Source organism: Callorhinus ursinus, unplaced genomic scaffold (genome assembly GCF_003265705.2).
Source record: "Callorhinus ursinus isolate GAN/ISIS: 27379988/994484 unplaced genomic scaffold, GSC_fseal_2.0 scaffold13, whole genome shotgun sequence".
NCBI lineage: Eukaryota > Metazoa > Chordata > Mammalia > Carnivora > Otariidae > Callorhinus > Callorhinus ursinus.
This window is the reverse complement of record NW_027397075.1, coordinates 22496448-22515735: the sequence shown is the minus strand read 5'-3', so window position 1 is coordinate 22515735 and position 19288 is coordinate 22496448. Positions and strand designations below refer to the sequence as shown.

At 39.1% G+C, this 19288-nt stretch overlaps 1 protein-coding gene across 8 annotated transcripts in view; it reads left to right on the top strand.

Moving 5' to 3' along the window:
- Window positions 1-19288, top strand: part of SDCCAG8 (SHH signaling and ciliogenesis regulator SDCCAG8) — a 232069-nt gene that overhangs the window by 41229 nt on the left and 171552 nt on the right. For all 8 annotated transcript variants that reach the window (XM_025877582.2, XM_025877581.2, XM_025877588.2 and 5 more), the window contains exons 7-9: window positions 5894-5958; window positions 9198-9386; window positions 18299-18437. In XM_025877582.2, coding sequence (XP_025733367.1) covers window positions 5894-5958; window positions 9198-9386; window positions 18299-18437 — 393 coding nt within the window. The remainder of the gene's footprint in view (window positions 1-5893; window positions 5959-9197; window positions 9387-18298; window positions 18438-19288) is intronic.

Below are 19288 nucleotides of genomic sequence, written 5' to 3'. Positions count from 1 at the left end.
AGGTGCATCTGTGGTGTAGTACATGTCAAAATATCATGCCTTTTTAAGGGTGAGTAATATTCCATTTACATATATATCACACTCTGTTTATCCATTCATTTGCTCATGAACTTTTAGTTTGTTACCACCCTTTGGCTCTTGTGAATAAAGCTACCATGAACATCAATGCACAAGTATCTGTTTTCATCCCTACTTTCACTTCCCTTGGGCATATAACCAGAAAGGGAATGGTTGGATCATATGGTAATTCATTCTTTTCTTTTTCTGCTCCTCAGACTCAGTTATTTTAACTGTCCTATCTTCAAGTCTGCTGATCCTTTGTTCTGCTGCTCACATCTGCTCTTCTGTGCCTTTAGGAATTTTTCATCTCAGTTGTTGTACTTTTCAGCTCCAGATTTGTGTTTAGTTCCTTTTATAATTTATTTTCTTTATTTAAGTTTTTATTTTAATTCTAGTTAGCATAGATTATATTAGTTTCAGGTGTACAGTTGTTTTCCTTATTTCTTTTAGTTCTTTGGCCATGTTTTCTCTTAGCTCTTTGAGCATATTTAAGACTATTGTTTTAAAATGTTTGTCTAGTAGGCCTGGGTCTATAGATTTTTTACAAAAAGATTTTTATTTACTTATTTGACAGAGAGACAGCGAGAGAGGGAACACAAGCAGGGGGAGTGGGAGAGGGAGAAGTAGGCTTCCCACTGAGCAGGGAGCCTGATGCAGGGCTCGATCCCAGGACCCTGGGACCATGACCTGAGCTGAAGGCAGACACTTAACAACTGAGCTAGGCGCCCCATGTGTCTATAGATTTTTTAAGGGTGGTTTCTGGATTTATTCTGTACCTCTAAATGGCCATATTTTCCTGGTTCTTTGTAGGTTTTGTGATTTTCTTTTTTCTTTTTTCTTTTTTTTGGTTGAAAAGTAGGCATTGAAATGAACTATTATACTGTGGTAACTCTGGAAATCCAATAGCCCAGTTCCCCATGGGTTTTATCTCTTGTATTGTTGAAGGCTATGTTGTCCTTTCGTTTTGAGACTTTTCCCAATTATTTTTGGAGATTATTCCTTATTGTGTGTGATCACTGAAGTCTCTGTTTCATTAGCTCATGTTCAGCTAATTTTGACAGAATTTCCTTGAATGCCAGGAGCTAAAATAAGTAAACAACCACCAAAAAAACACCTTCACAAAAAAGAAAAAAATAAAAAAGAATAGCCATCTCTGCCAGTCTTTGCTGATTGGCTCTGTGCTGGGGCATTCCTTCACCATGTAGTTGGGCTTGCTCTGAGCCTAGAGATCAGCTTGAGGTGAAAGCTTAAGGTCCTCTCGGAACTGAGCATGTGTCTTCCCTGGGCATGCTTGTGGCTTTCTGAATTCCCTCATATACACAGCTGGTCTTGAATGTCTCACTTCCCAGAGTTGAAAATTAATGTATTTTCCGCTCAAATGATACTTTCCAATCCTTTGATCTCTGTAACAGGCCTTTCTTCTTCCTCTGGTTTGAAGTTTTCTTTGCATTAAATTTGACATGGCAGAATTGATCAACATTGATGGAAATGTAAAAATGACACTGTAGATGGAGGGTGCCATGGGAAAATAGGATGCATTATAATTCAGTTTCATTATCATCTCTAGGTGTTATAGTTTTTTTCTGTTTTCTGTCAGTCTTTCAAGTATTACTGCAGGCACACAGACCACTCACTCCTTAGTTATTTCATAAACTTATTACCCACCTCTGTTTCTTTTTGCATTCCTGGCTGTGGTTTATGCAGACCTCCTGACCTAAAATGTTTCCTTATCTTCTACCTACCAAAATGTTTCCAGCCTGCAAGGCTTCATTCAGACACCCCCTCCCATTCCACCTTCCCCGATTACATGTTTCCACTTCTCCTTTACCCACATTAGAATTAATTTCTCTCTTATGTCTCCTCTCAATGTTGTGTTTATAACTGTTAGAGATTCATTTGTATGCAGTTTGTGTCAAAGGTCAGTCCCTGCATCTGTGTGCCCTGTGTCCCAGATCTTCCCCACTGTTTCCAAGGGTTTCACTCTTGGACTTACCTCCTCTTGCTCTTATGTCTTTCCTCCCTCTTGACTGGGTTATTCTCACCAGAATATGAGCTTTACTATCTCCCACCTTTTTTTTTTTTTTTTAAGAGAGAGAAAAATAGAGTGCTCGAGTGGGGAATGGGGAGGGGCAGAGAAAGAGGGAGAGAGAATCTTAAGCAGGCTCCATGCTCAGCGCAGAGCCCAACATGGGGTTCAGTCTCACGATCCTGAGATTATGATCTATAGTTCCCATCTTAAAGCAAACAAGTACAAAATATATTCTTTTGACCGTACATTCCCTTTAAACTATCACCCAACCGTATTGCTCCCCTTTATACCAAAACCTTCCCAAACAGTTGTCCACATTCACAATTGCATTTCTCACCTCCCCTTCTCTCTTTAACATACTTCAGTTGAGCTTAGACCTTATATTGACCTACATTTGTTCTTTTCAGGGTCATTAATGACCTCCACATATCAGTCCTCATCCTCCTGAACCTTGTGGCAGCATTCTATAATACGTTGGTTAGTTGCTCATGCTCTCCTCCTTTACTTGTCTAATGACCCAATTTAACATACATTCAGAAGAGTATGCAAAACAAAAATGTGCAGCTTAATGATTTATCTTCAAATTATTTATCTTCAAATGTAATTGTCACCTGTAAGATGTGTAGCACTGCCCTGTCCCAGAAGCCCTCTTTGTGACCCCTCCCAATCACTGCCCCTCATTCCCTTAGAGCTAATCACTTGACTTTCATGAAAATTTCCTAAGCAGGATCTCTAGCCACTAGTTGATACCTGCCTATTTTTTTAAACATTGTATAAATGGTGCCACATAGTATGTATTTTTTTTATGTCTGGCTTATTTTGTTCAACCTTACATTTGTTAGATTCATACACATTGTTGCATGTGGCAGAACTTTGTTCATTTTCACTGGTGGATCTACTGTATAAATATACTACAATTCACTTATCTATTCTACCATTGATGGATTTTTGTATTGTTTCCTGTTTGGGGCTATTGTGAATATTGCTGCTATGGACATTCTTTAATATGTCTTTGGTGTGCATGACACACATTTATGTTGGGTGTGTACCTTGGAGTGGAATTGTTGATCTTGAGGTATGTGTATATTCACATTGAATGGTTAGGGTGAGCATTTTGGGTGGATTTTATCAGTTTACACTCTATAGCAGCATAGGAGTGATACGATTGCTCCATATTCCTGCCAACACATTATATTGTCAGTTTTTCTGGTGGGCTTGTAGTCCTATCTCATTGTGATTTTCATTTGAATTTCTCTGATGATTCAATTGTGAGATTGAATATCTTTTCACGTATTTATCGGTGTCCTCCTTTGTAAGGTACGTGTTCAAACATCCTACTCATTATTTTGAGCTATTTGACATTTTTTTTTAAATTCTTTATGTATTCTGGGTATAAACCCTTAGAATATATCTATTGTAAATATATTTTCCCATTCTGTAGCTTGCCTTATAATTGTCCTGATAGTTTTCTTTCTGTCTCTTTTTCTTTCTTCTTTCTTCATGACTAAAATTTCTTAATTTTAATGTAATCTCAGTTTTCCCCCTTTATTGTTTAGTGCTTTCTGTATCCTTTATCAAAAATGTTTCCCTGCCCTGGGTCATAAAAATATTCTTTTATATTATCTTCCAGAAACTTTATAGTCTTGCTCTTAACATTTAAATCTACAATCTACCAGTCTTTATTTTGTATATGATGTGTTGTGTAGGGGGTCATAATTTGTTCTTTTCCTATATGGTTATTTATCTATATCCCAGTATCATTTGTCAAAAAGACAGTCCTTTGTCTGGTATCTTTGTCATAAATCAGGTGTACATATATGTCTGGGCTCTGTGTTTTATTTCTTTGGTCTTTGTGCTACTATCATCCTCTCTTGATTGTTACAGCTCTATACCTGGTAGACTACATACCACATCTTCCAACATTGTACTTTATCTTCAAGAGTGTCATTTCTGGAGGCACCTGGGTGGTGCAGTTGGTTGAACATCTGACTTTTGGTTTCGGCTCAGGTTGTGATCTCAGGGTTGTGAGATTGAGCCCCATGTTGGGCTCCACACTCAGCCTGGAGTCTGCTTGAGATTTTCTCTCCCTCTCCTTCTGCCTCTCCCACTCATGCTCGCTCTCTATCTAAAATAAATAAATAAATCTTAAAAAAAAAAGTGTCTTATGTCTGGCCTTTTGTATTTCCAAATACATTTTAGAATTAATTTGTTGGGCCCCCTGGGTGGCTCAGTGGTTAAGTGACTGCCTTCAGCTCAGGTCATGATCCCAGAGTCCTGGGATCAAGTCCCACATTGGGCTCCCTGCTTGGCAGGGAGTCTGCTTCTCTCTCTGACCCTCTTCACTCTCTCTCTCTCAAATAAATAAATAAAATCTTTTAAAAAAAATAATTAATTTGTCAAGTTCCAGAAAGCTATTATGAGGCTTTGATTGAGATTGTCTTTTGATGGAGATTGATTGCTAGAAGTCACTTGGGGGAGAAGATATCATTATTTATTTATTTTTAAAGATTTTATTTATTTATTTATCAGAGAGAGAGAGCACAAGCAGGGGGAGCGGCAGGCAGAGGGAGAAACAGGCTCCCCGCTGAGCAAGGAGCCCGGTGTGGGACTCTTTCCCTGGACCCTGGGATCATGACCTGAGCCAAAGGCAGGCAGACGCTTAACCAATGAGCCACCCAGGCATCCCGAAGATAGCTTTATGATATTATATCATCTAATCCTTTATTTTTTAAAGATTTTATTTGTTTATTTGAGAGAGAGAGAGAGCACAAGCAGGGGTGGGTAGGGGCATATCTCTTCCCTATGTAGATGCAATGTACTTCATTGGTCTCCTCTTTTCCACACCTCAGAGTGACTTAAGATTCAAATCTGATCGAGTTTTCAATGTCCACCCAATGCCTCTACTACATGGAGATTACATGAGTTGTCTGGGTAAAGGTCTTGTATATTTTTTCTTCTCATGGCCCATTCTCACCTGTTCACCCATCTCTATCCATTCTTCCATCTAGCATTGTATTTGTAAGTGGATACAGAGCCACTCACTGGTCAAACATGCAACATGTTTTCTTCAGCCTCTGTGCCTTTTGCTGTGTTGGAAGTTAATCCTTTAAGTATTAGTGCTTCCTCCAGGAAGCCTTCTTTATTTCTCTTAAGCTGAATTACAAGTTCCTGCCTCTCTGATTTCAGTTTACCTTCTATATACCTCCCTGGAGTGAAATATATAATTGAAATTGTCTCTGTGTTTTTCTATTCCTTCTGAGAATATAAGCTCCTGGAGGTTAAAGGTATCTTCATCTTAGATACCCAATAAATATTTGTTGAATGAAAGATTAGTGGGATGCCAGCATTGTAGCTAGTACATCCGTTTGGTCTGTCATTTATTGTGATTTATAACTTTCCTTTTATCATTGATCCAGCACTCCTTTATTGTATGTCAATACACAGCAATCACAGTGGGGGATTCCAGTAAGATTTGATCCTTGCCCTCATGAACCTTATAGGTGAAAATTGGTTCTTCTCAGAGTCATACTTTTAAAAGTAAGATCTAATGTATGCATTTTTGAAAAAAATTTGCAGGGGGGCAGTAATAACCATTTTATGATTCAGTCCACAAAAAGTGGGTGGGTATACACTCAATAAAAGTACAAAAGTTTGGGTGAACTAGGGAAAGTGTTTCTTGAGAGGACACATTATATTTCTTCTTGGGTAAAAGGACAAAAATTGAGTTTACTATTAATAATTAAAACTTACTGATAAAGCACAGGGCATGGAGAAAATGTACACCTTTTGTTTTCTTTTCTAAAGGAGAGGCTAAAACTTACTTATGAAGAAAAGGGTGAGATCCTGGAATCTCAATTGAAGTTTTTGAGGTAAAGTATCATTGTCCGTTTAAAAATTATAGCAAAAGCATAATGATCTTAAAATGTATTTGAATGTTTGCTGACATACCAGTTTTACTCAACTTAAGAATTACTTGATGACATTTTATGTTCAATATGAGAAATATCCTCAGGTTATTAAAGGAACAGGGGCATAAAATTGTGAAATCCCATTTCAAAGAACTATGGCTAAATTATAAATTTTATCCCTTCATCAGTTATGAAATATTCATGTTTTCTCATAGAAGTAAGAATCACTAGCTGCTCTGAGAGAAATTATGCTTTTGAAATAAAATACTGAAAATAAACATTCTAGTTTTCAAATTAACAAGCATTTTTTTTCTCTATAGGTATTTTTATCTAAAATTGTAACAATAATAGTTTGAGTATTTTTCTATATACGATGAATATGAGTATACTGTCTCCTCTTCTCCATGGGGGATACGTTCCAGGACCCTCAGTGGATGCCTGAAACTGTGGATAGTATTGAACCTTATATATATTGTTTTTTCATGTACGTACATACCTATGGTAAAGTTTAATTTAGTAAGAGATTAACAGTGGTAACTAATAATAGAATCGTCATAACAAAATACTGTAATAAGAGTTATGGGAATGTGGTCTCTCAAAATATCTTATTGTCCTGGCTGATCCTCCTGTTTGAGATGATGGGAGATCTAAAATCCCCAGGGGGTGAGATGAAGTGGGGGGAATGATACTCACATTGTGACGTATTGTTAGGCTACCACTGACCTTCTGATGATCTGTCAGAAGGAGGATCATCTACTGCTGGACCTTGGTTGACCCTGCATAACTCAAATCATGGAAAGTGAAACCGTGGATTGGGGGGGACTTCTGTACACAGAATAAGTTTTTGTGTACTTCTTGACGTGTTTTTTTAGAAGTGCCAATAAAATCTATATGTTATAGATTAACCTTTAGTGATTTATTATATACTATGGGCAGAAAAAGATACCAGGAATTGAATTTTTTGGGGTGTTGAAGCTTATTTTAAATAATGGCAGTGAAATATTTTTCAATCAAACAAACTTTGAAATACTTTTTATAATTTTATTAAGTCTAATTTGCAATAAACTTTAAAATCTTCAGGCCACATATTGTTTAGAGACATAAGCAGAGTAATAATACCCAGAACCAGAGCTCGTGGCCTTCATGCACATCATCATTCATTTTTTAATATGCTCTTACTCACTTTATACCTTAGCCTGATTAGTTTTAGGATTTCTGTAGAGACTTTTATTTTTTCATGAAGAAACCTAATGTTTAAAAAGTGGCCTAATTTTTGCTTTCTTGCTTTTTTTATCTAAGTCTTTATTTTGATTTCTGTTGTGTTTTGATTCTTCAGTTTTTGTTTTTGTTTTTGTTTTTTAGAGAGAGCGAGCACGAGCAAGCACAAGTAGGGGAGGGGCAGAGGGAGAGAGAGGATCTTAAGTAGACTCCACGCTGAGCATGGAGCTGGACGTGGGACTCAATCCCACAACCCTGGGATCATGACCTGAGCCAAAGTCAAGAGTCAGTTGCTTAACTGGCTGAACCACCCAGACGCCCTGATTCATTTTTTAAACTAATGGCAATGTGATTATTTTGTCTTATTCATAAGTCAAATGTGCCATCTTTAATTACATTAAAATACCGCTTTGCAATGAACTAGACTTTGTTCCCTGCACCTTCTACATCTTTCTTTTCCCTTTAGTATACCTTAAGATTATTTAAAGAGGCATTTTCTTTAAGAAAGAGAGAAAACCACCATTCTCAGAAGCTCTGGCTTTCTGGTATCTGTTTCTTTTTTATTTTTTTGCCATTTAGAGTAATCTACCTAACTGTTTTGAATTTGAAACTGACAGAAATAGTAATGGAGACCCTTTGATTTCGGAATGTGCTTCCAAAGTTCTTTTTACAAAGCCTTTGAAAGTCAGACTTTTTCTATATGATATTTAAAAAGAAAACTTATTACATTGGAGATATTATCTCAGGCATAGGGAAAAAACAGCTCCTTTTTTTTTTTTTCACTTCAGACTATTGTTAGCTTAGCTTTTTTAACCCTTAGATGACCTGCAGATCTTTCTCACCTCCTCAAGGCTGCCTGAAAGCCCCCACATCCCAGAGTGGAGGTAGTGTGTGAGAGCCAGGCGTCTTATTATTGGCCTCTCTTCTGTGATAGCGAGTTAGGATAGCTGTAGCTCCCTGAGTATAATAGAAATTGACAGCAGAGTTGACTGAGCTGGAGATAAAGTGCCTGCTTTCAGTAGTCCAGGTATTTAAGGGCTATTTTCTCTTTTGAAAGCTAGGAAGTTTTATACATATATATATATATATAATATACAGTAGGAAAGGAAGTGTGCAAGGAAGCTCAGTTGTCCCAGTTGACTTTACCAAAGCTTTACTGGGAAGGGGTGGGGGCAAGAATACAACCCATACACTGGTCATTTTATCCTTAAAAAGTCAGCATGGAGAACCTCATCCAGGGACTATCGCATATGGTAAAACAAAGTAGATACACACACGTGCGCGCGCACACACACACACACACTTCCTCAGCCCTTTCTTTTAGCAGACTGCATATTTCCCACTAATAGCTGCTACTTATGAATCTTTATGACTGGTAAATTCTATATAACTTCTTTCTAAAAGAAGAGAGCCCACTTTCTTTTGAAATAGCTCTTTATAGAACTTTGTGATTAGATGATTTTTTAGTTTTTTTTCTTCCTAAAGAATGGGCAACAATAAATGACTCGCAGATGAAATCCATGAGCTTCTAAGGTACTCTACACATTTTAAGGGTTAACACTTGGAATAGGGTATTTCCCTCAATTCAAGGATGTTGTGTTATGTTGCCTCACCTTTTTATTAGGAGAAATGACTTAGGATTTGTATGTGGAGTTTTATTTTTTGATCAGTGGATGATATAACATAATGGAGATGGATCCTTTGAAAAGAGAGCTGGTATCAAGAGGCAGACTAATCTGTGTTAAAATCTTACAAGAACTTGGGCTAATTATTTAATATATTCAAGTCTCATTTTATTCAAAGTGTCAATTAGGGTAATCACACTTACGTTTCAGGGTTGCAGGAAGAATTAATCAGGTATTGTATACAGAGCACCTCATAAGGTAAGCACTCGTAAGTAATAGTAGCAGTTATCTGTGGGATGATACAGGTGCCGTAGTGTACGTGGTCATTTGCTAGAACTTTCTTTCCCTTCTTTTCAGGAAAGACCTAGCTGAATATCAGAAAAATTGTGAAGATCTTAAGGAGCGACTAAAGCATAAAGAGTCTCTTCTCGCTGCTAATATATCTAACTGTGTTGGTGGCCTTTGTTTGAAATGTGCTCAGCACGAAGCTGTTCTCTCCCAAACCCATAATAATGTTCACGTGCAGACCATTGAAAGACTGACTAAGTAAGTAGCTTCTCCACACGGAGGCTCCATAACATGGAAAACTGCTTCTTTAAAGGAGCATTGTGTTCTTTCATCCCCATGCTGCCTCATGTGGGGTTGATGCTGAGCTTCAAATAAAATGGATTTTATTTTATTTCACTGGAGCTTTCTTGAAGACGGAACAGGTGGGTTCTGCCAGCTGTGTGTGACCGGGTCACTGGGACAGGTAATTTTACTTCTCTCAGCCTCAGTCTCATCTTGAAGGAGAGAATCGGAGTAGATAATCATTACAATTCTGTTCATGTCTATGAGTCTATAATTGCAAATCCAGCACTATTTGTAACAAAAATGAGTTTGAGAGGAATTCTCTTTTTAAATATTTATTTATTTGAGAGAGAGAGGACACGGAGCATGAGTTGGGGGGTGTTGGGAGAAGCGGCAGAGGCAGAGGGAGAAGCAGGCTCCCGCTGAGCAAGGAGCCGGATGTGGGGCTCGATCCCAGGACCCCAAGATCACGGCCTGAGCCGAAGGCAGATGCTTAACCGATTGAGCCACCCAGGCGCCCCTGAGAGGAATTCTCTTGATTTTGCCAAGTCCTGGATTTCCCAGGTGAAGTTTAGGTAGAGTGAATTTTTATCATGTCTTCATCACGTGCCTGCTGTGAGGAATATTGGGAGTGCATCTGAAGAAGGACCCTTAGATCCACTATCAATATTTGAAGATGGACTAAGGACAAGTTCCAAATGAGCTTTCATGCAGTCGAAGTTTTCATCTAGGCTGAAATACTACAGTTCTCTATATACATCCTTTTTGTCCCATCTTCACTCTTCCAGGGAAGCCTTTTCCTGTGAAAAGGTTATCCTGTGGAATTCGAGAATTGTTATTTAATACACCACCCAATGGTGATTTATACTGTGTGTTCTTCTGTGCCCCCTACTCTTCTGTATGCTGAAGATCACCCCTCTCTGTTTGGACTTATTTAAATAGCCCAGACATTAAATAGCCTACCGCCTCCAAGAAGTATTCTCTCGCCAACCTCACCCCATCTTGCCCTCAACTGACTTAGGCTCCTTTCTTCTCTGTTTTTATAGTAGATTGTGTATACTTGGAGGTGGCACCTGTGATGTGTTTATTTCTGTGTCCCTGGCTTCCGGCAGAGGACCTGGCCTGCGGTAGACACTCAGAGAAGGTTTGCTGTTCATAGGACAAGGCATTTTGGCAGTCAGAGTTCCTCCAGTTGGAGGTGGTGTAGAGAATGGAAAGACTTAGTCGTTAAAGTCAGACTAATTTTATCCCAGTGTTTTGACCTTTGCACAAATTACTTTACCTCTCTGAGTCTGGACTTTTCTTGTTTGAGGGAATAATATCTACATGTTGGGATTTTACTGGGGCACTTAGCCTTGTGGCTAGAGCACAAACTGCCTAGACTCATATTCTGGTTCTACTAGTAACTGCCCGCGTAACCTCACGAAAGTTATTTAACCTCTCATGCCTCAATTTCCCCATTTGTAAAACGGAGATAAAATACCTTAATAGCATTATTTTGAAGGTTCTTTGAAAGAACACCTATATGGTGCTTAAAACAGTTCCTGCCAAATAATAAATGCTGTATAAATATTAAAACTCCTCTGTACCTCTTCTACTCCAAAAGCAATCAAAATGTCTGGTAGCCATGGTTTCCATACATAACTAACCTATTGGTTGTTATATAGAAAGTGAACTTCTCCAGTATGGACTGACTGGTAGTTTTTATGATCTGAGCTGATGGTCCTGCTTTTTGTTAAATACTATATTAATTAAATATATTATTAAATTATTCTTATATATTTCACATAGCTATAAAACTTATTTATATATTAAATATATTTCCAGATCCAACTGCCATGTGGCAAGCGTTTATTATATACCAAGGACTCTGCCAGGCAGTTTAAAAACATAATCTTTTTTAACCTTAGTAAAGCATGTATGAGGTAAATATTACACCCATTTTGCAGCTAGGGAAGCTGAGACTCAGAGGAATTAAAAATTTGCCTGTTTACATTTGAAAAAAAAAAGAATAGAACTATACTTCACACAAAAAAATTCAAGATGGTTTAAAGACCCAGATATAATTCAGCCTATAAAAGCATTAGAAGAAAATATAGAAAATTTTCTTTATGGCTTTTGGCTAGGTCAAGTCCTGAACATGGTATGGAAAATGAATGCCATAAAGGAAAAAAATATATACATTTAAATTCATTAAAAAGAAACCTTTTATGATATGATACAAATTGAAATTAAAAGACTGGGGGAAATATTTGCATGTTACATAACAAAAAATTTGTGCACTATCTCAAGAACATCCTTTGAAACAGACATAAAGGACAAACTGCCCAGTTGCAATGTGGATAAAGAATAAGAAGTGGTGAGCAATCAAATAGGAAGATGTCAATGTATGAGAGGGTATTCACTCTGTTATTATTCAGGGAAATACAGATTTTTAAAAAAACCGACCTTTCAAGTTGGTGAAAATTAAGGAGATTGGTAGTGAAAAGAATTGGAGAGGCCATGAGTGAGTGAATATTTTCACACACTGCTGGTGGGAAGTGTAAGTCCATATTACTTTGTAGGGTAATTTAGCATTATCCATTAATAGTTGAACTGTGTATTACATGTTTCAAAATCTACCCCAGAGAACAATGTGCATAACATAATTTATCTAAACCTTTGAAGGGTATTTAGGTTGTTCACACCTAAAAGAAACACTTCTTTTCCTCCAGTTTCTGTACTCACAACACTTCTGACACCTTATGTGTGCATTTTCCACACCAAGCAATTTTCTAATTTTCAGTTGATACTAACTCAATTGGGACATTAATTTCCTGGAGTCAGCACAGACCCCACAGGTTAGTGCTCAGTCCCATAAGACTGTCCCCCTAAACGTTTTGTGCACAATGGGGCCGTTCTAGGGAATGCTTTCGCAGCATTACTTGTAATTGGTGTTGTGACACTGTGATAGGATAAGAAATACATATTTTGGTCTTTATCTCTGGTTCCTGGCACAGAGCTCCTAAAACCCCTGTAATGTCTTAAATGATAAGAACAATAGGAACATCCTTTGTTAAATTTGGTTTCTGTCCCCTGCTCCTGAAATAGATCTGGAACATCAAGGTGAAAGCAACATCTTTTGTTATTCTTACAAGCTCCTTTCAGCCACACCTGAGTTTATGTTAATGAGATGACTTTTGGAAACCCACTAAGGATGGGGGAGGCTAGTCACCAGGGGAACCATCCATGTGATTAGAGGATTGGAACTTTCAGCCCCTATTCCCCAATCTCTGGGGAGTAGGCAGGGACTAGAGATTGAGTTCAATCACCAATGGCTAATGATTTTATCAATCATGCCTAAAGAACCTCCCTAAAAACCCTAAACTGTGGAATTTGGAGGGCTTCTGGCTTGGTGAACATATCAAGGTGCTGAGAGGGTGGCACACCCAGAGAGGGCATGGAAGCTCCACTCTGCTTCCCACACACTTTGCTCTGTGCATCTCTTCCATTTAGCCCTTTGTGACTTGTATCCTTTATAGTAAATGGGAAATAGTAAGTAAGGCACTTTCCTGAGTTCTGTGAGCTGTCGTAGCAAATTATCAAGGCTGTGGAAGGGGTCATGAGAACCCCTGACTTATGGCCAGTTGCTCAGAAGTACACGTGACCATCTGGGACTTGCAGTTGGCACCTAAGCGGGGCGGGGGGACAGTTCTTATGGGACTGAGCACTAACCTGTGGGGTCTCCGCTGACTCCAGGAAATTAATGTCCCAATTGAGTTAGTATCAACTGAGAATTAGAAAATTGCTTGGTGTGGAAAATGCACACATAGGTGTCAGAAGTGTTGTGAGTACAGAAACTGGAGGAAAAGAAGTGTTTCTTTTAGGTGCGAACAACCTAAATACCCTTCAAAGGTTTAGATAAATTATGTTATGCACAGTAAAAGAAAAAGAGTGAGGTAGATCTCTATGTACTAATGTGGGACTAAGCTCCACAATATGTTGTTGAGGGGAAAAAATAAAGATGAAAAAAACACATCTGAAATGAAACCCATTTGTATTTTTATTTTTTAAAAAAAGCCCATGCACAACCATACTATGTATTTTCTCCAGGTTCATACATAGGCACAGAGAAAGGTTTGAAAGAATAAGCACCCAATATTTAACAGGGATTACCCCTGGAGAGGGGGAGGAAGGCACCAAAATCGAAAGTAGGTGTCAAGTGGGTCTTTACCCATGTTGGTAATTACATTTACAAGGAAAATATAATGAAAAATTCATTTAAAAAGGGCAAAAAGCATATTCAAAGTCATACAGATGAAGAGAAACAGAGTTTCACTAAGTGATCTAGCATAGCCAAACCAATAAATAAAAGACAGCATTTTTTTTCCCCTATTGCCTTTCATATTATCCTTGTAGGTCATGAGAAAAATATTTTAAGAGGAAGCTACAATGTTTACATTGATTTCAAGGCTGGCAGTCATTTAGAAATCAGATTCTTCCTTGGTTATGTATTCCTTTGTGACTATTCTACATTTTCGCTCTTAGCCTTTTAAAATAAATGTCAGCCTTCTCTGTTCGATTTTCTGCTTTGTCAGCATATCATGAGCTCATGTTCTGCTTTCCTAACAGAGTACAGTGGAAGGCTCCTGCTTTTATTGTCAATGAAACCTTTGTCTATAGGATTCCTTTGGCCTCAGCTGGTGTTCAGCTTCTTCCAACTTATTAATACAGAAGGCTGAATATTGAGAGTTATGCTGCCTTTGAAGAGTGGCCAGCACTTTTTAGGTCTGGATTTCTAGTTTTCTGCATAATTAGAAGCCCGGACCCTCAGTAAGCTGTATCATAGAATTTCCTGCAGGACTCTAAGATGGAATTTTAAAAAATTATATCCCAAATATGATGAATCAAAAGAATCTTCTGGCCTCTACTTGAAATGTGGCATTGTGACACGAGCTCTAAGTTCCTCTGTTGAACCTTTAGCACAGAATGTATTGGCTATATGACAGGAGCGCCTCGAGCACTTGAAAGGGACAGGATCAGGCATGACCTCGAGATCAGACAACCAGTATGTTTGTGGCATTGTGTTAGGACCATAAGGACTTTTTGGAGAGTATACTTAACAACTGTTGATGACATTGGATACATTTTAAAAGTTGCTTTGAAGTCCTCCTAGTGTTTCTGAACTTCTGCCTTTCACTCAGGCCTCATTATGCCTTGAGGTAAGTAAGAGCAATGACAGTAAACTCTCTTTCTTGAGTAGTGATCAAAACACCTTCAAATGATAATCAGAATGGAACTGCTTTGTAATTTGATCCTTTTCTATAGCTCCTAGTGTCTTGGAGAAGTTTCAGAGTACCGTTTAGAAAGGAGAAGTGATTACTACTGTACTATCCTGGGACATTAGCCCAGCTTGTGAATTTTGAGTGGGTCTTGGCAATGTGGTGTATAGTTGGCTTTGAAAGACTATGGCAGGAACTTCCCAGAAATGAGGAACAAGGAAATGTTGTAGTCAGCCTTCTAGACTTGCTTTTAAAAGACAGGGATAATACTAATGATGCTTAATGATGCTTGAAACTGGTACTCACTGTGGAATAACTGAGAAATTTCAGGCATTTCTTAGACACCTTATCTTTCAAGATGAAGCTCATGCTCATATATCAGACCAACTCTCCCTTTTCCTTATTTTAAACATCTGACCCAGATTATTCAGGGACTTTCTCAGCCCTTGTTGCTCTGATTGTTGCACTAAATTCCTTAAATACTCCACGCTCATTAGCTGGTTCATCCCAGAACTCGCACCCGCTCCTTGCCTCGACTTGTGCCTTGGCTGCTCTTTCAGGGGTCTTTTGATCGTGGAATGTGGCAATGTTGATGCCGTGTTGCTTGCTCTGCTTCGAAAAACTCCTTGATGACACTTAGGTGGTGCTCTTGAAGCACTCGCAGACCTTTGGCCATTGCAGATGGTGATTTGGCAAACCGCCACCTCACACACTGGTAGGTCATGTGCATTTGTACAGCTTCCCACTGGGAGAGGTGCACTCGGGCCAGGCTCTGGGCTGGGTTTGTGGACTGGGAGCTCTGGAGCAGGCCTGCAGCGGCCCGGGTAGTTCTCCAGCGTGGCCAGGATTGACTGCTCCTGAAGGCCAGATAAGGCGGAGTAGGGTTGGGGCTGGAGCTAAAAAAGGAGCTAAATCAAGAAGGTGACCTAGGAATGGGACTGGAAGCAAGGCCTTGTGTTGAAGACAGGGTTAACATGCCCAGAGTTGTGTCTGTTTCAAGTGCTTGCTATTTGGTTATGGGCTGACTGAGTTGAAACAAAGCAAAACAAAAAATGTAGGGACTGAGTGGATAATCCTAAATTATCAAGATGGTTCCTGCACCTATAAGTGTGTGTGCAATTTAAGCATCTCTCTGGAGCTTCCCAGCTGATCTGAGGGTCGCCTTAAAGCATGGGTACATTTCTCTTCCAGAAAATTGGAGTGTGGCCATACAGATGTTTAGTATCATCATTTCATGGGTTCACTGTTGAATGATGAGGTTAACAAGACATCAGTATTTGGGGGTGTTTATCTTTGATGATTGTCTGTCATCTGAACTTGATGAGCTGATAGTCTGAAAAGTTTTTGAACCAGAACACCTAAACTCTTTAGTCTCCAATTCTAAACAGCCTAGTGACTTTTTAAATCTAGATCCTAAGATATTAGAACTGGGAGGAGTTTTACTTTACCTCTTTTGATGCCCTCCTATGGCAGAGTCACTACTTGTTTGTTTGGTCTTTTATCCTTTATTCCACTGAGTATGTGCTAATGTGGCAAACACCTCTCAGCAAGAGGACATACTGAAAAGAGATTAAATGTATTAAGTGTTAAGTCTCCTGTAAGAAACAGATTTGTTCAATTTTGATCCTGTTGTGATCTGTCAGCATACTATCTACACAGAGCTTTTCTGTTAATACTTTTAGTTGGAACCTTGGCTTCAGTGAGGGCATGGCATCACAAAGAGATCAGAGCATCACTGAATGCTTTCTCAGTCCGACTTACAACTGTAAGAAAGGTGACGATCTGATGCCCATTTTGACTTGTCCTTAAGGAGCGAATTATTTTCTAGAGTCATACGTTCTAGTTGGACTGCATATTCTCAATGAAGCTAGTACTCTTTTATGTTAGAGCTTTTTTGAAATGCAAATAAATATAAATTCACTTTGCCTTCAAGTAATCTGTGTTTGACTTAACGAGAATGATTTAACCTTAGTTTGATTCTTCTACTCTTTCACATAATCATTGTGTTTGATTATATTTGATCAAAATAATTAACTCCTATTTTCATTTCCTTTAGAACAAAAGAAAGAGTAAATTATTTTTCTCAATTCAAAACACACCAGGAAATTCTAAAATGAAGATCACTATGCTCATGAATTTTACGATAGTTGAAGCCATTCTTTTTTTTCTAAACAAAACGGGCTTTTATGAAACTGCTAATAATTGTAACTTTGTTCAGTATTACATATTTCTTAAAATATGAATGCTTTCCAAATACCACAAATAGTTTGAATTATTTTATCTTTAAGAGATTTTTTTAGGGGTGCCTGGGGGCTCAGTCAATTAAGCGTCTGCCTTCGGCTCAGGCCATGATCCCGGGGTCCTGGGATTGAGCCCCACATCAGGCTCCCTGCTCAGTGGGGTGTCTGCTTCTCCCTCTCCCTCTGCCGCTCCCCCTGCTTTTGCTCTCTCTGTCAAATAAATAAAATCTAAAAAAAAAAAAAAATTTTTTTTAAATCGTGTCACTGGTTCATTCTGAAAGCAACTCAAACTCAGATTATAACCTTTGAAATTATTTCTCCTTCAAGGTTGCTAAACTTAAAAAAAAATCAGAGTTGGCTCTTTCCTGGTAGTTTAGGACTTGGCAAAAAAAAGGAAACTGCAAGCAGTTACTTGAACTGAATTTGAAACCACAGTTTAGAACTTGAGCTCTTTAACAAAGAGTGGAATAGCAGACAGAGACGTCCAACTTACTTTTTTTTTTTTTTTTTTTTTTGCTTTGTATGTGTATAGAAAGTTTCCCACTTCATTTTCTCTTTGGTCTAGTGATCATTTTTATCCAATGGATAAGTTCCAAATATTCTAAAATCTTCTATGGGATTTATTTAACCCATGAGATTGGATCTTTGCTAGTTTACATGCCAAAGTTTTTTGGCTTCTGGTCGCATCTATCCCCAAGAAATAGTTAGCTTAGAGGACTTCTGAGAATTGCTGATGAGGGTGTGGGGCCAGGCAGCGATCAAAGCCAGTGGGATGAGATTTTGTTAAATCCTGAGTGTTCTCTGCGTGACCAGGGCAGTTAAGGGATTCAGCAGTCCTCCCCATTGAAAGAAGAAACGTGTTCATAAGTAGGTGAAAGAATTTCATTGAAAGAGAAGGGCAGAAAAGGGGGTTGTGGAGGAAGACAAACAGGCAAAGACCTATTTGTTCAGACAAACGAGAGGGGTGTCAGCAGTGTAGACAAGACCTTAGTAGCCCCTGAACATGTTAACTTCCACTTTGAGGTAGAGTCCTTGCCTTCTCTGTCTTACTCCTTTTTTCTCCCAGCCCCCCACCCTTCTAATTTTTAAACGAACTTCCTCTTTTCTGGGCTTTACTCTGCAGCCCACGGTGGGGTGGTCCTCCCCACAATAGGTTATTGTCCCATGCAGATGCAGCCCTGCCATGAATGCCCAGCCTTCCTGGCTGCTCTGCCTGGCCCTCACCAAGGGAGGGCAGAGGGTCTCTCTCTTGGCGTGCTCTACCATGTGCCGAGCCGGCCCCCCCCGGCTCTTCTTCCACCACATGCTAATGCCTTTCTCTTCCTCACTTATGAATACATGATCATTTGACCATGTCTTGTTTCGAATGTTCTTTCTGTGCTGACAGGGAAAGGGATGACTTAATGTCTGCGCTGGTCTCCGTCAGGAGCAGCTTGACAGACGGACAGCAAAGAGAAGCCAGTGCTTATGAGCAGGTGAAACAGGCTATGCAGATGACCGAAGAGGCCAACTTCGAGAAAACCAAGGCAAGTCTCGGAAGACCAAAATAAAGGCACACCGTAACTGCCGTTTTCTTTTCCAAAGTATTTCTGTGGTTACTCTTCCATGACTAAACTCTTTCTTCCGAACATGCAAAGTGAATGCCAATCTGTTAATGTTGACTTTGTGAAATGAAACAGTTACTGGTAGAATTCTTCTTCCTCTGCAAATCTTTCTGTTATATCACTAGTCAGAGAATGTAGTACCACGTGGGAAAGTGCGTGGAGAGATTTGCACACTTCATCTCTTCATTTGCTGATAATTTTGAACACTGTGAAAACCTTAACACCATTCGTATGAGTTCATGTATGATGGCTGACAAATGTTTCTCCCCTCTGCCTGGGAAAATGTTGAGAACGTCCAGACATGCCACAGATAATAAATAATATATGTGTATTGAATAGCATATTTGGCTATAAATGGGTCTGGATCCATGGATGCTAAGTCATACACACTGAATGACAGTGACAATAATCGTTAGCACTTCATAGTCAGGTGGTGTTGCAGGCACTTTGAATCATAGGAGGTTCTTGTTGATTGATTGCTGTGTTTGGGTGCTGCACCTCAGCATCAGTATTTTATTAAGGTATGGGGCTCTTCCCCCCTATAGTCAGCTCCTCAGTCACTTCCTTGTTGCTTGGTCTCAACCCAGTTCATCCCTGGCTCTTCCCAGACCACTGACCCTCATTGCTTCCGTGACTAATGCCCCTATGCCTCTGAAACTTATGTCCATTCTGACCAAACTCCCTAATGGGCTTTGTCTTCCTCAAACACTCCTGGTTGTTCATTTGTACTGAACTCTTGTCCCTCGATGATACCGTGACCCTCAAGCCCTCCA